The sequence below is a fragment of the Dermacentor silvarum genome, chromosome 2, assembly GCF_013339745.2.
Source record: "Dermacentor silvarum isolate Dsil-2018 chromosome 2, BIME_Dsil_1.4, whole genome shotgun sequence".
Classification (NCBI taxonomy): Eukaryota; Metazoa; Arthropoda; class Arachnida; order Ixodida; family Ixodidae; genus Dermacentor; species Dermacentor silvarum.
Window position 1 is genome coordinate 183816115 of NC_051155.1, and position 18422 is coordinate 183834536.

Genomic DNA, 18422 nt, shown 5'->3' on the forward strand with positions numbered 1-18422 from the left:
CGAAAAATTTATAATATAGCCCTTCCTTGTGCGAGATTGTCGTTATGGTGCAAGCGTGTGGTGTGTCACGGCACACCCACTCTGCGGTTAAAGGCCGCCGCTGACGCAAAGCATCTACTCTTGCCTCGCTTGTGATCATTCTGGGACGTCTGACCACCTCAAAGCCACTGTCAGCAACCTCGACCAATAAACGAGAATGACCACATTCGATTACTTGCATCGCTTGCAGTGGCTGTATGTCAGCTTACAAACTGTATACGGTGTCGGTTCTGACCCTACCTGTACAGTTCTATGTCACGTCGCGTCCGCTCTTCGACCTGCAAGAAGTTGTAGGGCGTGACGATGCCACTGACGTTCTTGAAGTAGGAAGTGGACGCCTCGAAGCCTTCCAGCAAGTGGTCCATTATGTTGAAAGCGTCCACGAAGCGACCATGCCTGGCGAGAACGATCGCCCTCTCAATTCCCCGCTGAATGTGGTCCGCCTGCCTTCGGTCCACCAGACCGATATGGTACAGGAACTGCGCGTAGTCCAGCATCGTCTCCGGGTCCAGCCAGGCATTGCCGACGGCGATCCCTCGTAGCTTGATGTGCACTCGCGAGTAAAGGGTCGTGGCGAGGAGGTGCGCGACGGCCGTGACGTATTTACCTGTGATGAGACATCGCGTCGATTATTGGTCATATCGTGTAAACTCGGCTTAGTGCTTCGGATCAGCTCTAGGTTAGCGATATAATCTTACTGAGTCACTTCCCCTTCTCTAATTGTTGTCTGGTTGCGTTTGTAAATTTTAGTTAGATTCAGTCTGTTGTGATCAGTAGGATGTACGCGCTAAATTATTACGGAAATGACTGCGAACAGCATATGGACACAAATAGACTAGTCAAGATATTTAACGAGGAATAGCACTCAAATCATTCATATCATATGCGCTAAAAATCAAGTATGACATATGTTTTTCTGAGCCTGAAGTTTACAGAGCGCAGGATCGATGAAAGTGCGAAAAAAAAAGGGGGGGGGGGAAAGCAATAGCCGCGACGCCTAGCTACATAACCTCGAAATCAGAGCTAAAATTTGCACTTGGTACGTATGACCAAGCACAGTGATCCACTTGTCTTGAAGCTCTACCTCAAAGGGCAACTCCAATTTTTTCTACTGAAATATATGTGAAACGCACAAATGCTCTCATAAGACCATCGCTGAACCAATATAAATGAAAATAGTTGCCTTTAAGGGAGATAGCTAGACTCTACCGATCGTTGAAACCAGGGTCACATTATGGACTCGAATTCTTTACAAGCATTGGTAGAATTAAAATTTGTAAGTTTAAAAGGAACATTGAAGCACAAAGTACACGACTCAGCATATTAAATAAGAGGTATCCCCAATTCAGTGAACTGCACCCGTTTATGCGTCTAAGACGAACAAATTGAGAATGGCAGACGGCGAGTTGGGCCTTTTAGATAACCTCAAGATGGCCGAGGAGAAGAAAAGACCGCAGAGGAGAGGTAAAGTAAACGGATGGAAGGAAATATTTCCAAGAGACATCGCTGAGACATCCGAGACGTTCGAGTAACAGACCTCTTTCTAGTATGGGAAAAACGGTAGGAGACTCTAGTGCCAAATATGGTCTTCATTCTGTGACAAACAGCCGCCCAGAGAGGAATATTGAAGACTGTTTGACCTATCGGTGAACATGACTACGTTGAGTGTGCTTCGATCGGAAACGTTTTCAAGTATTATCCCAGGAGGGTTTAGCAAACGAAACCTGAAAGGCTGAAGCGGTACGAACCTTTTGATAGAATGTCAAGAAGGGCGACAGCCTGGAGAGGGGAGGAAGGAAGACGAAGCTGGAATAAATGAGAGTCAAGATGGACGCCAGGTCTACAGCAAAGCTTTGTATCGCGTCCTCTGAGCTATAGGAACGCTACGTGCCTGTCATATAGGGTGACGCCATAAGCCTACCTGCGTACGACTCCCCCGCGACGTAAAAATCGTTCGTGGCGAACCGAGGAAAAAGCGTGAAGAATTGTTGTAGGGCCTCGTGCAGGTCACGTGCCACGTGTCGCTGGTCCCGGGCGTAGCCGTGCTCGCTCCAAGTGAAGCTGAAACCGGCACCCACCGGGTTGTCCACGTAGAGCATCGAGTAGCGTTGCGCCCACGTGGTGTTTCGCAGCCTAATGGAGCCACCCTCGACGACACGGTAGGGCCCGTGCTCCAGAAACAGTCCGAACACAGAAGAACCGCCCGGACCTCCCTGAAGCCACATAATCACGGGGGCCGCGTCAGGTTTCTCCTGCAGGGAGGCACAATTCATAAGAGCACATAAGTGCAGTATCGATGGGCAGGGAAGGTTCTTATTGCCAGTCGTTTCGTTTCGTTTCGTTACGCTATAAACTTCTTCAAGCTATAAAATTGGCCAGCGCTGTGGCCCAGTGGCGCTGGCGTCGTGCTGCTGAGCATATAGCATACCTGAGTAACTTAAGCAGGCTATGTGACTATTTGTCACCGCTCCGTTTCAAAGGGCATGCCAATAAATCATCATCATCATCATCATCATCATCATCATGAGCATGAGGTAGCGGGTTTAGTGTCCGCGGCCCGGCCGCATTTCGATGGTGGGCGGAATGCAAAAACGCTAGTAGCCGTGTATTGGGTACACGTTAAAGAACCCTAAATGGTTCATTAATCCGAAGCCCTCATAACTCACCGTGCAGTTTTGGGACGTTAAACACCATCATTTTAATTCTTAAGTTATTGCGAAGTTTTCTTCGCCTTTACACCTCTGTTCCCCACTGCCTTTTCAACTCCGCCGTGCAGCAGTGCTTGCCGTTTTGACCACGGCGATCGCGGTAAGTGACAGGACGTCGTAGCGCATGGGAGACCACACCAGGGGTGGTATTCTGTAAGAGTCCACCTAGTGGACTGTCCATTTCGGCGACCGTTGATTCGCTGCAGCTTGACGTGCAAGAAGGAGACTGGCTGGCACCTTGTTGCACGTCAAGCTGCAGCGAATCAACGGTCGCAGAAATGGCGAAATGGACAGTCCACTAGGTAGACTCTTACAAGATACCGCCCCAGGCCTCGTCATCACCGTTCCAGCAAAGAGCATCGTTGCGGCATCAGCAGTCAGTCAGCACCACCGCGCGATGCACACAGGTTTGTTAGGGTATGACCAGCCTGGGTCAGTAAAATACGGAAAGCTCATACCTTGGCCTCAGGGCAGGATGCCGCTGGATCCTCTGTAGATAACCGACATGCGTTATGCGGTTCTTGCGGCTAAATTCTTCAGCCACGTCCTCCACGATAGACATGGAACATTACCACCCGGTGTGGCATTACACACTGGAATATCGGCGGCGCTGCCTCCACTTATGTTTAGTAAACCTTACTATTACCAGGCCGCTTGACTCCCCATACACGTTAACGCTCGCTGAGTTGCCCGAAATCAATACACAGAAGCCTATAGACAAGTACACAGTGCTGTGCGATGAATAGACACGTGGCATTGTTATCAAAGGCGTGTTGCAAACTCAAGCACATGGCTTTTCGGTATTGCAAGCACCAAATTGCTCGCATAGTTTGTGCATATTCTCTATGAGCTTTTGGTCACGGGCAGCCGACAAGGCGCTGAAAGAAAGCAGCTACAGACCACCCAGCAACGGCTAATGTGATGGTGCCTAATGTCATGGTGCCTAACCCAGTCATGGTGCCTATAACCGCTATCTCCTGCCCGTCTGTAATCACGCTGTCCGCATGAGCCGCAGCCGGTATACGCACTCAAATATAGCCTTGGTTAACTCTCAACAAACTCCGGCTAAGACGTCTGATGTACCAAATTCAGATTACTGCGTCGTTTGAACTTTTCGAGTTTGCGTGCATGCTTGAGTAAACACGAAGCACATCTGCGCCAAACGTTGTGTGCTCTGACGTACACGATTAGTCATAACAACAACCGCATCCGATGTGACCTACAGGTTTCTGCAGTCTGAGCTGCCAAATGTTCAAGGCGCCATATCTGACGGATCACACGGTTTTCACACAACCGTGTATCCCGCGTAAAAATTTACATCGAGTCACTCAGGCGGTGTTATATACAATTTTTCGTTGTCTTATATTGGTGACAAGAACTATTTATTACCCGCCGCAGTGGCTCAGTCAGCTAAGACGTTGTGCTGCTGAGCACAAGATCGCGGGATCGAATCCCGGCCGCGGCGGCCGCATTTCGATGGAGGCGAAATGCAGAAACGCCCGTGTGCTTGCGTTGTTGTGCACGTTAAAGAACCCCAGGTGGTCAAAATTAGTCCGGAGCCCTCCACTACGGCGTGCCTCATAATCAGAACTGGTTTTGGCACGTAAAACCCCAGAAAGAAGAACTATTCATTTCCGTAAGCTGCTTGTTCGCACGCGTGTCTGTACAACGTTGTCGTCAATGCATCTTCGTGAACGTTTACCAATGTGATACAGTATAGAATTGCTTCACTGACTGGTACATCTCTCATAGGCGATGAAATAAAGGCACTCTGCTTTTGTGCAGCGTACGTAGCCCAAACCTTCTTGAGGCGATTGCTTCCACAGGCATGATAGCAAGGCAGAGCCGTGGCGGATAAGACCAGCCTGCCACAAAGGTTTACGGGACAGAGGATTTGAGAAACATTTACGAGGATTTGCGAATTCAATGTTTCATACTGTAGTAGCTACTTGCGGCCTACATAGTGATTCATTAAATTAAAAGTGTCGTCGTAGAACTTCTGTCCCGTAAGATTTTGTGACCGAGTGCACCTTTTGCGACACCTGTGCCCAGAATTTCCGACGAACCTCGGTTAGCCAATGTCAGGCTCGAAATAGAGCGCGGAAATAATAAGATAGCTGAGGTGCGAAATTATATGTCGACCACGCACTCAGTCGCCTCTCTGCATCTCTTTTCGCTGCTGCAAGAGCGGCGGGAGTGCTTGATCAATTGCACCTCCTTGAGGCTGTGCGCGTGTATACAGCGCAAGCGCCAATGATTGTCCTAATATGCGACAAGGGGCAGCAACGTGGACCGCAGGGCATGAACTCATAGGACACTGTGGCGGCAGACACGCGCAGTCTTACCTTGGCAGGAAAGAACCAGAAAAAGATGTTGCTCGACAGCTCTTTGTTGACGGTGAGGAAGCCCGCGTAACTGGGGAAAAGCTCGGTGGCCTTGGCGTCGCTCAGCAGCTGGCCTACGCGGCTTAGGTGTCGCGCCTTGTCCAGCAAGCCCGCGTTGATAAGCGGAGTCAGGAACAGCGGGCCGCCCACGTCGGCAAGGTGGCCGTCAGTGTGGGAGTCGATCTCGCTGGGGAGAGTTTTTGTCAGGATCAGATGCGAGAATGTCATCCATGCGCGCTCGTTCGCGTCCTCAACCCTCCCGAGTCTGTCACGTGTCGCGAGTGCGCGGGCGATTTTCGAAGACCTCTACAGGCAGAATAGAGGAGACGTGTCAAGGTTGAAGCTTTGTGTTAACTGAATGCAGTCCTTGTTTGGATACCGGTTAGAGTCCTGAACAGGGTGCCGCGAACTTCCAAGGCGCTTGATTAACATCCACATTGCGGTAAGCCTCGGTAAAGCGGGCAGGCGCTGCAGCATTCGGTGACTTCTTAAACTTTCTAACAGTCCTCACGTAAATTGCTGCGGTTTTGTTTGTGCTCTGTGAAGACTCCAGCATTGGCTAAAAAAGGCGTTTGAAAATCCTCGAGGGCGTTTAAGTCTTCGCTCTCAGCTAACGCTGCTGACCTATACGTATTAACCTCGCACTGTACCTTCACTTTTCAAGAGAACGCGTACGCGAGAGCTATGACCACATTGTCTTACTTGAAGTAGCGCGTTAGCAGTCATCCATATGGTTTATGGATGCATAATTTGATCCACAACGCTAAATATAAGCAAAGCAATCTTCCTGTAAGGTAAGCATGAGCTCAATCAGGCAGAACAAACTGATGTAGTTAAAGTTTTTGTCGTTGATGGGGCGTTTGGCTAGGCTTGAAGCTTGATAGGCACTTCCAAGACACAGGAATCGCAGCACAGGTTCTGCATACGCGAGTCGTGAACAATTACTGGGGCACGGAATAGATCCATTTCTGCATCCAGCGCACAACACAAGACTAGGACAGGCTCGAGGGAAGAACCGACGAAGACAGATAGCCCTTGAGCTTCGTCGGTTCTTCTCTGTCCGTGTCTTGTGCTGTGCGCTGGATGCAGAAATGGAACACCAACATGCTCAAACTTCACGTTATTTCAAGGAATAGATCCCTCGCGGCTGAAGAATAAATTGCAAGAGAACCACACTGAATACAGGGCGCCCCAGGGGCAAGAATATAAGCTTGAAGGCGAAGCATGCCGCTCAGTATATTTCCACATTGACCGTTGTTGTTTCCGGCTTGGAAGACTATGTTCCTATATATACTCACCCGTTGTAAACCTTCCACATGCTGGTTATCCATGCGTTGGTGCTTGCGCACAAAATCGAAGCGAGCAACACCGACCTCGCCATTATTCTTCTTCTTGTTCACAATAAGTGGCACTTACCCACTACGGAAAATTAGCTAAGGAGCAAGCGCTTGTATCATTACTTAAAAATGAACAAAAACTGAATCTGTAACTCACAATAAAACCTCGAGTATTAAATTATGGGTGCGAAGAATTGCCAGTAAGGCATAACCAAAAGTGTTGCAGACATTGAAGAATTCTAAGATAAAGAATTTCTAGGAGCGTTAACCTCAAAAAGTAAGCAATAAATGCTGTCTTAAATAAAACTTAGCAGTAACAGCAGTATTTACTCAGTTAGCATTATCAAAGCATATCTGTATTAGATTACTCTTAGGCTTGGATAATATTAAGCTTGCGCGTTCCCCTGTAACGGACCACCAAATGTAGAGTGCGTGCGTGCGTGCGTGCGTGCGTGCGTGCGTGCGTGCGTGCGTGCGTGCGTGCGTGCGTGCACGCACAGAGTCTTCGTAGGGTCTTCATAGACAAGGGCCGCGGTCGAGGCGCATGAAGTAACAGATTCGTCTGTGCATATGTGCTCAGAGCCATCATACCAGCCAAATGGACCAAGGTGAGTTGGTAAAGGCAAGTCGAGTGGACACGTGACTTCTTCGAAATCCCAGATATGTGATGGCGCACCATTGGTCTATGCAGTGTCCACGGTGGCACTTCAGAGGTGACGGTAGGTGCAGAGCCTGAGGGAATGATATGCCTGTGAAACACCTTGAGTAGGCGTAGCTTGGGCGGTTTCCTTGAATGGAAGGCAACGGATGGTGTGTGTGTCGGGTCAGCCGTCGTGAGATGAACTCGAAGTGGCTCACAAGACATGTAAACTTCCATTAGATAGGTCCACGATTCTTTTATGGTGCCGGAAGTCGACGTACACCGTGGCAGGCCTAGGCATGTTCGCGGAGATTGGGCCTGAAGGCTTTCCAACGACCGAAAGCTCAGCGAAGACGCCCCAAGACAAAGAATAACCGATGAAATCAGTGGAAGTCCAAGCTGGCGACAAGAAACAACCACTGCCATCTTCTCAAGAAAACGATGTGAAAGAAAACAAATATGCACTATATAAGAAGAAATATATACAAGAAGACGAGAATATATATATATATATATATATATAAGGACATGCATATGGGCTGATGATGATGAAGAGACCGCGTACCCCCACTGAAGAACAATTTCTCGTTTTCGTATAGGAAGCTAATTCAACTTTCCCTTATTATTATTATTATTATTATTATTATTATTATATTATTATTATTATTATTATTATTATTATTATTATTATTATTATTATTATTATTATTATTTTATTATTATTATTATTATTATTATTATTATTATTATTATTATTATTATTATTATTATTATTATTATTATTATTATTATTATTATTAGAACTGAAGTGGAAAGCTGAAGCAACTGCGTGAAGGGGTATCTTTTCCAAAGATCTACTTCAATGATAACTTGACCAAAGCTAACCGTGATTTGTTCTGGAAAGCCAGAACGAAGGCAAAGGACGAGGGTTATCAGTTTTGTTGGACAAAAGGAGGCAAGATCTTTGTGAAAAAGAATGAAACAGCGTCTCTTGTCCGAATCGGTAAACAAGCAGACCTGGAAAACATTGTTTAGCCAACATGCCTTTTTCTTTCCGCCAACTACCAGACTTCAGTTCATTTAATAAAACAGAATTTCGATGCAATTCTGATGAAAGTTTCACCATTGTGAGCGTTAATATTAGAAGTATGCGTAAATACTGGGAAGAGTTTAAATTTCTGGCTGAGTCTGCAGCTGGATTTGTGGATGTTTTTGTATTAACAGAAATCAATGTTTCCCAAGCTTGCCTTAATACTTTCACCCTACAGGGCTTTTCAGCACATTTTGTTACACGAAGCGGGCGTCGTGGCGGAGGCATTGCTCTCTTTGTAAACGACAACTGTGAAGCTTTTTCTGTTGATGTTTCTTTTGTGCATGCTGAATCTATGATGGTCAAAGTTTGTAAGAGGTCATTTTCTGTACATATCTTATCGGTCTATCGACCGCCTTCATGCAGCCTCTCACGGTTTCTTGTAGAGCTTGATGAAACTCTGCGGCAGTGGAGCTCAGTGGACCAATTCTGCTTGATCGGGGACTTTAATATCAACATTTTATGTCCTGAAAAAGTATCTGTTTGTGATTATCTAACTACGTTGTCCGCTTATGGTCTGGAATGTACAATTGGAGCTCCCACTAGAGCGGAATTAGTTAATAATTGCCTAGTGCAGTCCTGCTTAGATCACATAGCGGTCAGAGCTCCCAACTGTACATTTAGGTCATGTACTATTTTACAAAGGTTGGCTGACCACTACTTTGTAGCATGCCGTCTTGTATTACCGGATGCGCCTGGAACGCCGTCGGTTGGAAATACACCCGGGCAGCGCAAATGCCTTGTCCCTATAGTTAATCAAGCTAAGTTTGATAATCTTATCGTTTCGTTTGACTGGGCATCCTTAACCAAAGAAGGCTCGTCAAGCAACGTGTATGAAAGATTCTGTACGCAGCTAAAAAATTTTGAATTACGTTGCACACGGTTAGTAGCTAAACCAATAAGAAAGGGTCACTGCTGGATGAACACGGAAATTCTTGCTGCGATTTCGTATCGAGATACCCTGTGGAAACGCTGTAAAAGAAATCCGAGAAACCAAACACTGCGATTAGAATACAAGTCGGCAAGAAATAGAGCTGTTGCTCTTCTGCGTGGCGCCAAACGCCGTTACTTCTTTCATAAATTTCAGCAATCTTCAAATAATGTAAGCAAAACTTGGTCTTTGGTAAATCATCTCAGAGGGATGAGTTCCAGTAAACGGTCTGTTTTCAATTCTTTTCAGCAACCTCCCACAGCAGTGGCTGATGCTTTCAACAGGCACTTTGTAAAAGCATCCCTAAGCGCTGTTTCTTTATCCACAAACCCTCGGTCGTTAACGCATTCCATATCTGAGTCAGCTTTTCTTCCGAAATTTTCGAAGTGTGATCTGGAAGAAATTCTTTTCAGTTTCCGTCCTAACAAGCCCACTGGATATGATGGAGTATCATTACACATCATCCGAAGGAATTTCAATGTTCTGGCAGATATTATTCTTCATATACTGAATGGGTTTTTGGAAGGTGATGAAATTCCGGCATGCCTAAAAACGGCAGTTGTTTTACCGCTACATAAGTCAGGGAAGAAAGATAAGATTGAAAACTATCGGCCAATTTCTATCTTACCGGTTATTGCTCAGGTCTTAGAAAATTTTATTTTCCACACTATGTCTTCTTTTCTTAACAAATTTTCTATCCTGACCAATCGCCAGTTTGGTTTTGTTTCTGGGCGCGGTACTGTTGCACTGCTTGAAGAATTTGCAGACGACCTGTTCTCGGCATTCGATCCGAATCTTTTCACGTGTGCTCTCTTCTTAGACGTAGCGAAAGCGTTTGACACCCTGAACCACCAAATCTTGTTAAGTAAACTGTATTTTTGGGGATTTCGTGGACCCTTTTACAACATTCTCAAAAATTACTTGAGCAACCGATTTCAAGTGGTCGCTACTGATGATAAGGGCGTTTTCAGTTCCAAGTTGTCGCTGAATGCGGGTGTACCGCAAGGGTCAATTTTATCGCCATTGTTGTTTAACATCTTCGTTAATGACTTTCCTTTGGCGATTTCCAAATGTTCTGTGTTCCAGTATGCTGACGACACTGTGTTACTAGCAAAACATCTATCTTACAAAATGTCAACTGAAATGTTGCAAAATGACGTGTACAATGCGATGCTTTGGTTCAGTAACAATGGAATGGCTGTCAATGCCCAAAAAACACAACTGGTATGTTTTCGCTCTCCACTCAAGACTACTGTGATTAACTTGCCTCTCTACTTACATAAGTCTAACTGTGTTCCTTGTAAGTGTACTCCTATTCCATACGTAGATTGTGTTAAATATCTTGGAATATTTTTCGATAGCAACTTGTCATGGCAACATCACTTATCACTCATTTGTTCAAAACTGAGGTCAGTCGCTTGGCTGATGTTTAATATGAAAAGTATTGCGCCTCTCTCTGTAAAAAAATTGATTGTGCATGCATTGGGTTATAGTGTATTGAGATATGGTATTACGGTCTTCGGATTCTGTTCGGATCGTTGGAGATGCAGGGTAGACAGGATTATAAAAAATATCCTTATAAATGTTGCCTACAATTCCCAAACAGTAACGTAGAGCTGCAAATATCTTCCGTGAACTTGGCCTGCCTAATTTTCATTCTTTGCTCGTAGAAACAGTTGTCATAAAACACTTTTGGACTTCCGCTTTCAAACAAAAAAATACCTCCACAAGGGAACTTCGTAAACACGTCCGCTATATGGTTCCTCGTTCATCCACAAAGTATGGTGCGGCCAGACGCTGTGCATATGTGCCGGACATGTTTAACAAGTTACCGAATGAAATTTTTAACGCTACTTCAAAAAGCATGCTGAAAGAACTATTGAAGGAGTCATGGTGAAACTAACTTCCACAATACTTTGGCATCATAATTTTCACTGCTTCAACTTCTGTTTCACGTAGAATAACCAAATGTTATCTTATTTTTTTTCTGGTCATTTTTTTTCTTTGTCTTTCTGTCTCATCAACATCTTTTTATTTACCGTTTGTATTATGTTCATAGCACGGTCCTACAAGCCAATTGAGGCTTAGACCGGCCTGTTTGTGTTGCTCTGTATTTTTTTGGTGAATAAACATTATTATTATTATTATTATTATTATTATTATTATTATTATTATTATTATTATTATTATTATTATTATTATTATTATTATTATTATTATTATTATTATTATTATTATTATTATTATTATTATTATTATTATTATTATTATTATTATTATTGTTGTTGTTGTTGTTGTTGTTGTTAACATAAATAAAGCTTTTACAGAATAGGCACCTCCATGCAGAACTGCCCTGGTGTCAGGGCACACGCCTTGGTTTCTTTTTTCTGAAGTCGAACATTTTAAAAACAACGGAAAGTTTGATATATATTAGCATTATTCCTTCACCAAATCTCCTATCGTGGCCATGTATACCTTGTATACAGTGGAAGAGGAGAAGAATAAGTACAGAAAGAAGGACTATGCTTGATAGTAAACAACAACAATCTGTAACAGCAGACATTTTAATTCACATTTACAAGAAAGTTATTACATAAAGTTATATTACAAAGAATTGATAACTGTCTTTTCACCGCCCGATTCATGGCCGATCCCCCAGAGTGGGTTGCGCCATTTCACTAAGGGACAAGAATAAGAACAACGATGACGACGTGGTATACGTTCGCTAAATCCCCCGCTGTGCGTATACCACCGGGAGATCCATCTTAATGAAGCAGCTGATTCTTTAGCACGAGCTTCTTTAAAAGGTCCGGCGATATATGTGCCGCCGGCAACTGCGCATATCACTGCAGCCAGATATAGGCAGTTTTCTTTGACCGAAGACAAGAAAAGCCTCGCATTAGCAAAATCTACAGACTTTATACATCTAAATTATTCTTGGAACCGACAGTGGTGTCCTAACTGGCAATTCAAAGTAACATTTACAAGGCTGCGTTGCCGTATTCCACAACCTAATGTCTACTTGCACAGATGTGGTCTGGCGGCATCCCCATTATGCTACCTCTGCAATGAACCAGAATCCATCGACCACTTTTTATTATTGTGTCGGCGGTTCTCTAATCATCGACAACGATGTTTGGAAATTCCACTTCGCAATCTAGGACTGCCGTTAAGCAGTTCAGTTATACTCTCACTTGGAGCCACGATGTTACGATATAGCCACGGGAACGTTTGCCAAGCCATTTATAATTTTCTCTTTGACACAAAAAGATTGCCTCATTAATATTTTCCCACTTTTTCCATGATAGATTTATTTATCCTTCAATAAATTATAAATTTTGAAAATTCAGAAAGTAAAGTCAGAAAATCACCTTTATAATATTATTAATATTATTATTCAAAATTTACGTCTATCCCTTACTGTATTTAAATTATTATTAAGTTCATATTACTATTCCTATCTAGGCAAGGCTGACTTAGTATAGACTATTTTATTTCTTTTATTATCGGTTCGCTTCTCATCTTCAGTTATTGATTTATTTTTATTTTTATTACTTATTTATTTCTAAACTAATTTATTTTAAGTATGGATCACAATACCAGCCGGTTCGTGGCCTATCCCCTACAGTGGGTTGTGCCATTGATTATGGCATCATCATCATCATCATGATCCAGCACGTGTTTGGGCACGAGCACAAGAACGAGCTTGGCTGTGAACCAGCGAAGAGGACGCCTCGCAATAACGCCCGAGTGGACAGGGAGCGCCTTTCTAACGCCATACTTTTGTGCTGCAGCATTCCTTCGTGCATTCCGGTTGGAATGCGAGCTTCTCGAGACAGCAGCAGTCTCCTCTGCAACGGTCCTTCTGGTTCGGCGGCCGCTGCAACACAGATGGGAGGCCTGAGCTCGAAGCTTCCCGTGGCCCATGACAAGCGTGGCTCGCAGTACTCGGGTACCTCGTCTATTACGGCCGCGTCAGCGAACGGGCACCGTTTTCGAGAAGCGCTGGCTGTGCGAACGGGCCGGGGACCCCAAAACGTGCAAACCACCTCGCCGGGGCTAGCCACGTCACAGGAGCAACATCCGACTCGGGACAGGCGTCCCCAGCCAGACCAGCGAGATCACCCGGGCTCAATTCGGGATAGACTCGCTATCCTGGGCCCTGTCAGTTTCCGAGACCAGAGACCCGGGTCGCGCAGGAGCGCCTTGCTCGATAGCGGCGGCGGGTTGCTCCTGGTGAGCCTCGCCTTCGGAGGCGAGGGTCATTCCCGAGGCAGATGCAGCTCCCCGCGCGGATCGGAACAGCCCCACCTGTTCTGGAGGTATGACGCGCCGCCGTGCATGAAACGCCGGCAGCAGTACGGAGGCCTGCGTCTTCAGGACAGGCGTGTCCTTGAGCCCGACCTTCACTCCACGGGTCTTCTGCAGGAGGAGCGCACGCGGGTAAGTCATAGTGTTCGAAGCACCGACCGCATTAAGGCGGCTAATTATTTGCTCTGTGCAAATAACCAGCCAGGTAGTAACTGCAGTCGTTTGTCTCGACGCATGTTTTGATGGGTCCACGCCCCCATGTGCGTTTGCCATCTTCGATTTACTTCTTACTATAAATTTCTGACTCAGGTAATAAAAACACCTCGCCGGACCAACGCCCATTTTTTAACCTTCTGCTCTTTTCTCGTATTTTGCACCAATATTTAGCATTTCCTTCCTAAACCATGGCACAGCGAGTTTCTTTATATAGTTCTCCCTTGTTTCACTGGAAACACCCCTTTTCGTACTTCCGAGCCTGGTCTCATACTGCTGCGCCGATCCACCTAACGATAATGGTCCTCTTTTCAGTTTTGTCGGGAAGTCACCCAAAGACCAAATGGCGCTCTCCCATCATGATTACAAGTGGCCTGTGGGTCCTGTTAAACGCGTTGAAATAACGTATCACACGAGTTGTACAGACAGCGCACTTGTCGACTCATGGACGCCCACCACAAGACACAAACAGGAGCACTCGCCTTTCTCTTTTTGTGTTCGTGCGCTGCCTTTCAAACAATGGTTAACCAAGTAGACCACCGACATCTCCTCAGCAAGTATCGCATAAAGTACCGCGATCTCTTGTAAATTCTGTGCTGCTGCTTCAACATATTCGCAAAAGCTTAAAGCTACTCTGAGAGTAACAAGCCCAGACCCTCATGAATGTTACAGAGCCCTGTATAACTCTTGATGCGCCAATGAGAAAGGTGAAGAGTACCATTTTTCTCGACGTCTGGAGCTTTTGAGCAACACATATTCTACAGGGGTCCCGGTAGGCGACCTAACAGGTGTGGTGACACGCGAGCACTGGCTCCAAACCTTTTGACAAAGACCGTTACATCTCGTCGTGCCTTTGTGTTGTCCTCCCAGCAAGTGCAACCTCAGTTCGACCAAGTATAGGCTCCGAGGGCGAAATTGCCTTTTTAGAAATGACGCCACCCGCGGCTATGGTTTAGCGCTGGTGCCGAAACTGCGGCTTAGCGGCTATGGCGTTGCTCAGCTAAGCACAAGGCCGCGGGATCGAATCCCGGCCGTGACGGCCGCATTTCGATGGAGGCTTAATACAAAAACGCCAGTGTGTTGTGCATCGGGTGCACGTTATAGGTCTCCAGGTGGTCAAAATTTCCGGAGTACCCCACTACGACGTGCCTCATAATCATATCGTGGTTTTGGCACGTAAAACCCCAGAATTTAATTAATCAATTAATTAGATGACGGCATTTTACCATTTCCCCAACAAATCTGCCTCGACGAGGTCACGTACTGATGTGGAACAATACCTTGAGGAATAACATATACCCTAGGAACTTACACACGTGGTCACAATAGTTGACTGATGTTTGCATCGCGAAGCACCCAGTGTCGAACATGCATGAACGTCGCTGTTGGGGCGCCAGCGTGCGTCTTTCTATGCTGGCATGTCGGCAAAATAGTGTGACGTCAACGAACTTAAAGGCATTGGTGCAGACTCAAAAGCGACGCTTGACGTCCTTCTATTTTCCTGTCTTTTCCTTTTCCAATACTCTTTTTAAAATGTGCGCTCTGATTGCAAACCGGCTCCTCTCACGAGCAGGTGACCACCCCGAGCATCTTGTCGTGGGTGCCGACGGCAATTCGCGCTGAGAAGAGGCCCGAGCCCGAGTTGACGCTGTGCTCAGCCGTCTTCCTGTGCCTGGTCGGGGCCTCAGCCTCCGTGCTTGTGCTGGCGCGCAAGGTGCCAACGTACGCTGCCCGGAAGGCGCGTGGTTCTGCTCCGCGGGAGGCTGCCTCGAGCACGCGCACCGGCTGACCTGAGCACGCTGTACCCGTCGGCCGACCAGTGCCTGGAGTTTCACTGGCACGACTCGGGCGCGCATACGATCGCGCTACCACTGCCGAAGACCAGGCAGGCCGGCTGTACGGGTCGCGGGTGCAAATCCGGCCGCTTCTGCATGCAGAGCTGCACAGCAAGTGTAGCCTGGCCTGATATTTAAGCTGTGTCGTACATCACTTCAATATGCTATTCATGCATTCTAATATTTATGAGCTTTTATATGTTATTTGTGATAATAAAATATTTCAGCCTTGCGTTGTTACTTCTGGTATCCTGGACATCGTCTTTTCTGAACTCTTGCATTTAATCGTGAATATACCAATGAATATACCAATTCGCCCAAACCTACATCTAGCTTCCCGTCCTGAAAGCTCGGAACATAGTAGGCTGCTTGTGTGAAGTTGTACTTTCAGAACTGTGCTTCAGTGTATGCTTAGTCCGCACGTGCATGTACCTGCTCATTCGGACGGAACGTATACGCCTTCTGCAATGACAACGAGGGCACAAGAGCTTGTGATGTATGGCGCACAATGCTAAAGGGGTTCTCAGCATCTTATTCGAGACCTAGCAAGACAGGGCCACATCCGCTTTAATCTAAACGCAAATCAGAGTATACCCTACAGACATCCCTATTAATTGAATAGCATTTAAGTAACCGCTTCGCGAAAGCTTCGCTTCCTATAGACTCCTTCACGTGCGTTATCTCTGCATAAGCCTTCCTTAAAAGCCTTACGAGCCAGCGCATGTCCTGTGAAATTCTTTACTGTAGTATCCGTTTCTCACGAGATCTCCATAAACGACAAGATGACTACGCGCCAAGTTGGCGAGTTCGCGATCCTAATGCTGTAACAGTTGAATGTTTGTAAACGGTCACACAAAACCTTTAAATCACAAGTAAGTCGTGGCAGGGGGGTGACACTTATATATGAAAACACGTAATTAGTATTCAAGCGCTCGCACCAGCCTAAGTGTAAAATGAACGCCTGCAGATGAACTTTCAATACATGTACATACCCCTTTAGGCGTCGTATATCAGTTACTTTTATTCTCATAATATCCGCGAATAGTTGAGGTCATAATGAACTGAATAATATAATGCGAATACAAATACTTCTGAGAGTAGACGACACATTACAATATTACCAGGAGTGTTCGAATAGTGAAATTCACCGAACGAATACGAATATTCGAGAAGAACAGCCACCGAATATCGAATCTAATATCGAATATTTTCTCATTTCTAAAGCAACATCACCCGGTTGGGTAAAAAAAAGAAATCAGACTTGTATATCGTCACGTGGTAATGACGTCGAAGAGCGACACATTGTTAAAACTGTGGGTGACAAATTTGACTCTTTAGTGGGCGAACTTGTGCCCAGCAAAACAAGTAACACTCAAGCACAACGATAGCGGCGAGCAGAGTCGGCGATCGTCGGAAAATTTGATCAGCGGGTCAAGCGCGCCGGCTTTTATGCATGAGTCGTCGAAGGTTCCAGCGTAATCGTTGGTGCCCTGCGTATCTTCCAGAAACTACTACACATTTAGCATCGCGCATACAATCAGATTACACAAGGTCCGGTGACAACAGACAGCGGATAGAACCATCGATAACATTTGAGAAACTTCCGATACGTGCAGGCGCGTCCTGCACTGAGCGATAACTTTTAACATTTGCTAGCCAGTGAAAAGCGGTCACGTACCCAAGAAAGTTAAACAAGTATGCGTGTCGAATATATTGACACGCGTATAAAATATCATTCGCAATCAGACGTAAGGACACAATGGAGGAACTTATAAATGATAAACTGTTTTTTTTTCAATTATCGGAGGAGCTATGGGCATGATACCAATGAAACAAGGGAACAGCATGTTACCAAATACGTACATGATAAACTGTTTTTTTTTTTTCAATTATCGGAGGAGCTATGGGCATGATACCAATGAAACAAGGGAACAGCATGTTACCAAATACGTACAGTGTTGTGTTCGCTGAAGGAGACAATTAAGTGCGATACTACAGCAACGCAAATTGTTTCAAAGAGATGCAAACTTGGTGAGACTGGCCAAATAATAAATTGGAACAAATTCGTATATAGGCTGCATAAAAGCGACCCATTATTATTTAATGACGAGAAATCACTGAGCTGAAGTTACCTGCCCCATGCGATCACTCAGGAAATGGTGCACCTGGTGAACAGCCGCAGCTATCCTGCAACAGAATCATTCGTAATAGTCGTCACAACTATCGTTCTTTCTCCCTCGAGACTCCAGTAAGTGTATTTATCCCTTATATACTCGAAAGAAACGAATATTCCACAACTACGAATAGTGAATTCTCGAATTGAATACGAATCGAACAGTGGGGGCTTTTCGATTATAGTATGCGAAATTACGAATATTCGCCCACCCCTGAATTATCGTCGTCGCTGTAGTTGCTGCGGCCGCTGCCGCTGCTGCTGTTGTTGGCCACCCGGATTCTGGCCCTGTTACATTTTCATTATTGTGTTATTCCGTCGCCACTTTCAACTATGCACTTACTGGCCTAGCTCGCTGTTTACCTGAGCGGGATAACTATCCGGTAGGCGTCGCAATCTGCGCGGACGCTATCGCCTTATGAACAGGGTGGCTTATTGTGGATAAGCGCCGAGTCGCCATTCTATGTGCATGTGATGTTTCAAGCTGCCCTGGACGCAACGCCGGAATATCTTGATGAAATCGGCCTTCAGATTTCGCCGTATGAGTCGGCAGCTATTTGCCTATCATCCTCGACAGTGAGCGCGACCATCCCTGAAACATTTTCGACTGAACGATGTTTCTATACCACGGGTAAATCAACGTCCATAACTTTGCATAACCTTTAATGACCGCATCAGTTGGCAGCCTGGTGTTACGGTCTGAGCGTAGATCATCCCACTCTCTCCTAAAATACGTGATAGCGCTGGCAGCTCGCGGTAAT

At 45.7% G+C, this 18422-nt stretch overlaps 1 protein-coding gene across 1 annotated transcript in view; it reads right to left on the reverse strand.

Moving 5' to 3' along the window:
- Nucleotides 1–18422, reverse strand: part of LOC119440601 (probable serine carboxypeptidase CPVL) — a 37186-nt gene that overhangs the window by 2170 nt on the left and 16594 nt on the right. Inside the window, exons 2-4 of the mRNA XM_037705499.2 lie at nt 5093–5318; nt 1961–2291; nt 280–646 (exon numbers count right to left, since the gene is read on the reverse strand). Of these exons, the coding sequence (XP_037561427.2) occupies nt 280–646; nt 1961–2291; nt 5093–5318 (924 nt within the window). The remainder of the gene's footprint in view (nt 1–279; nt 647–1960; nt 2292–5092; nt 5319–18422) is intronic.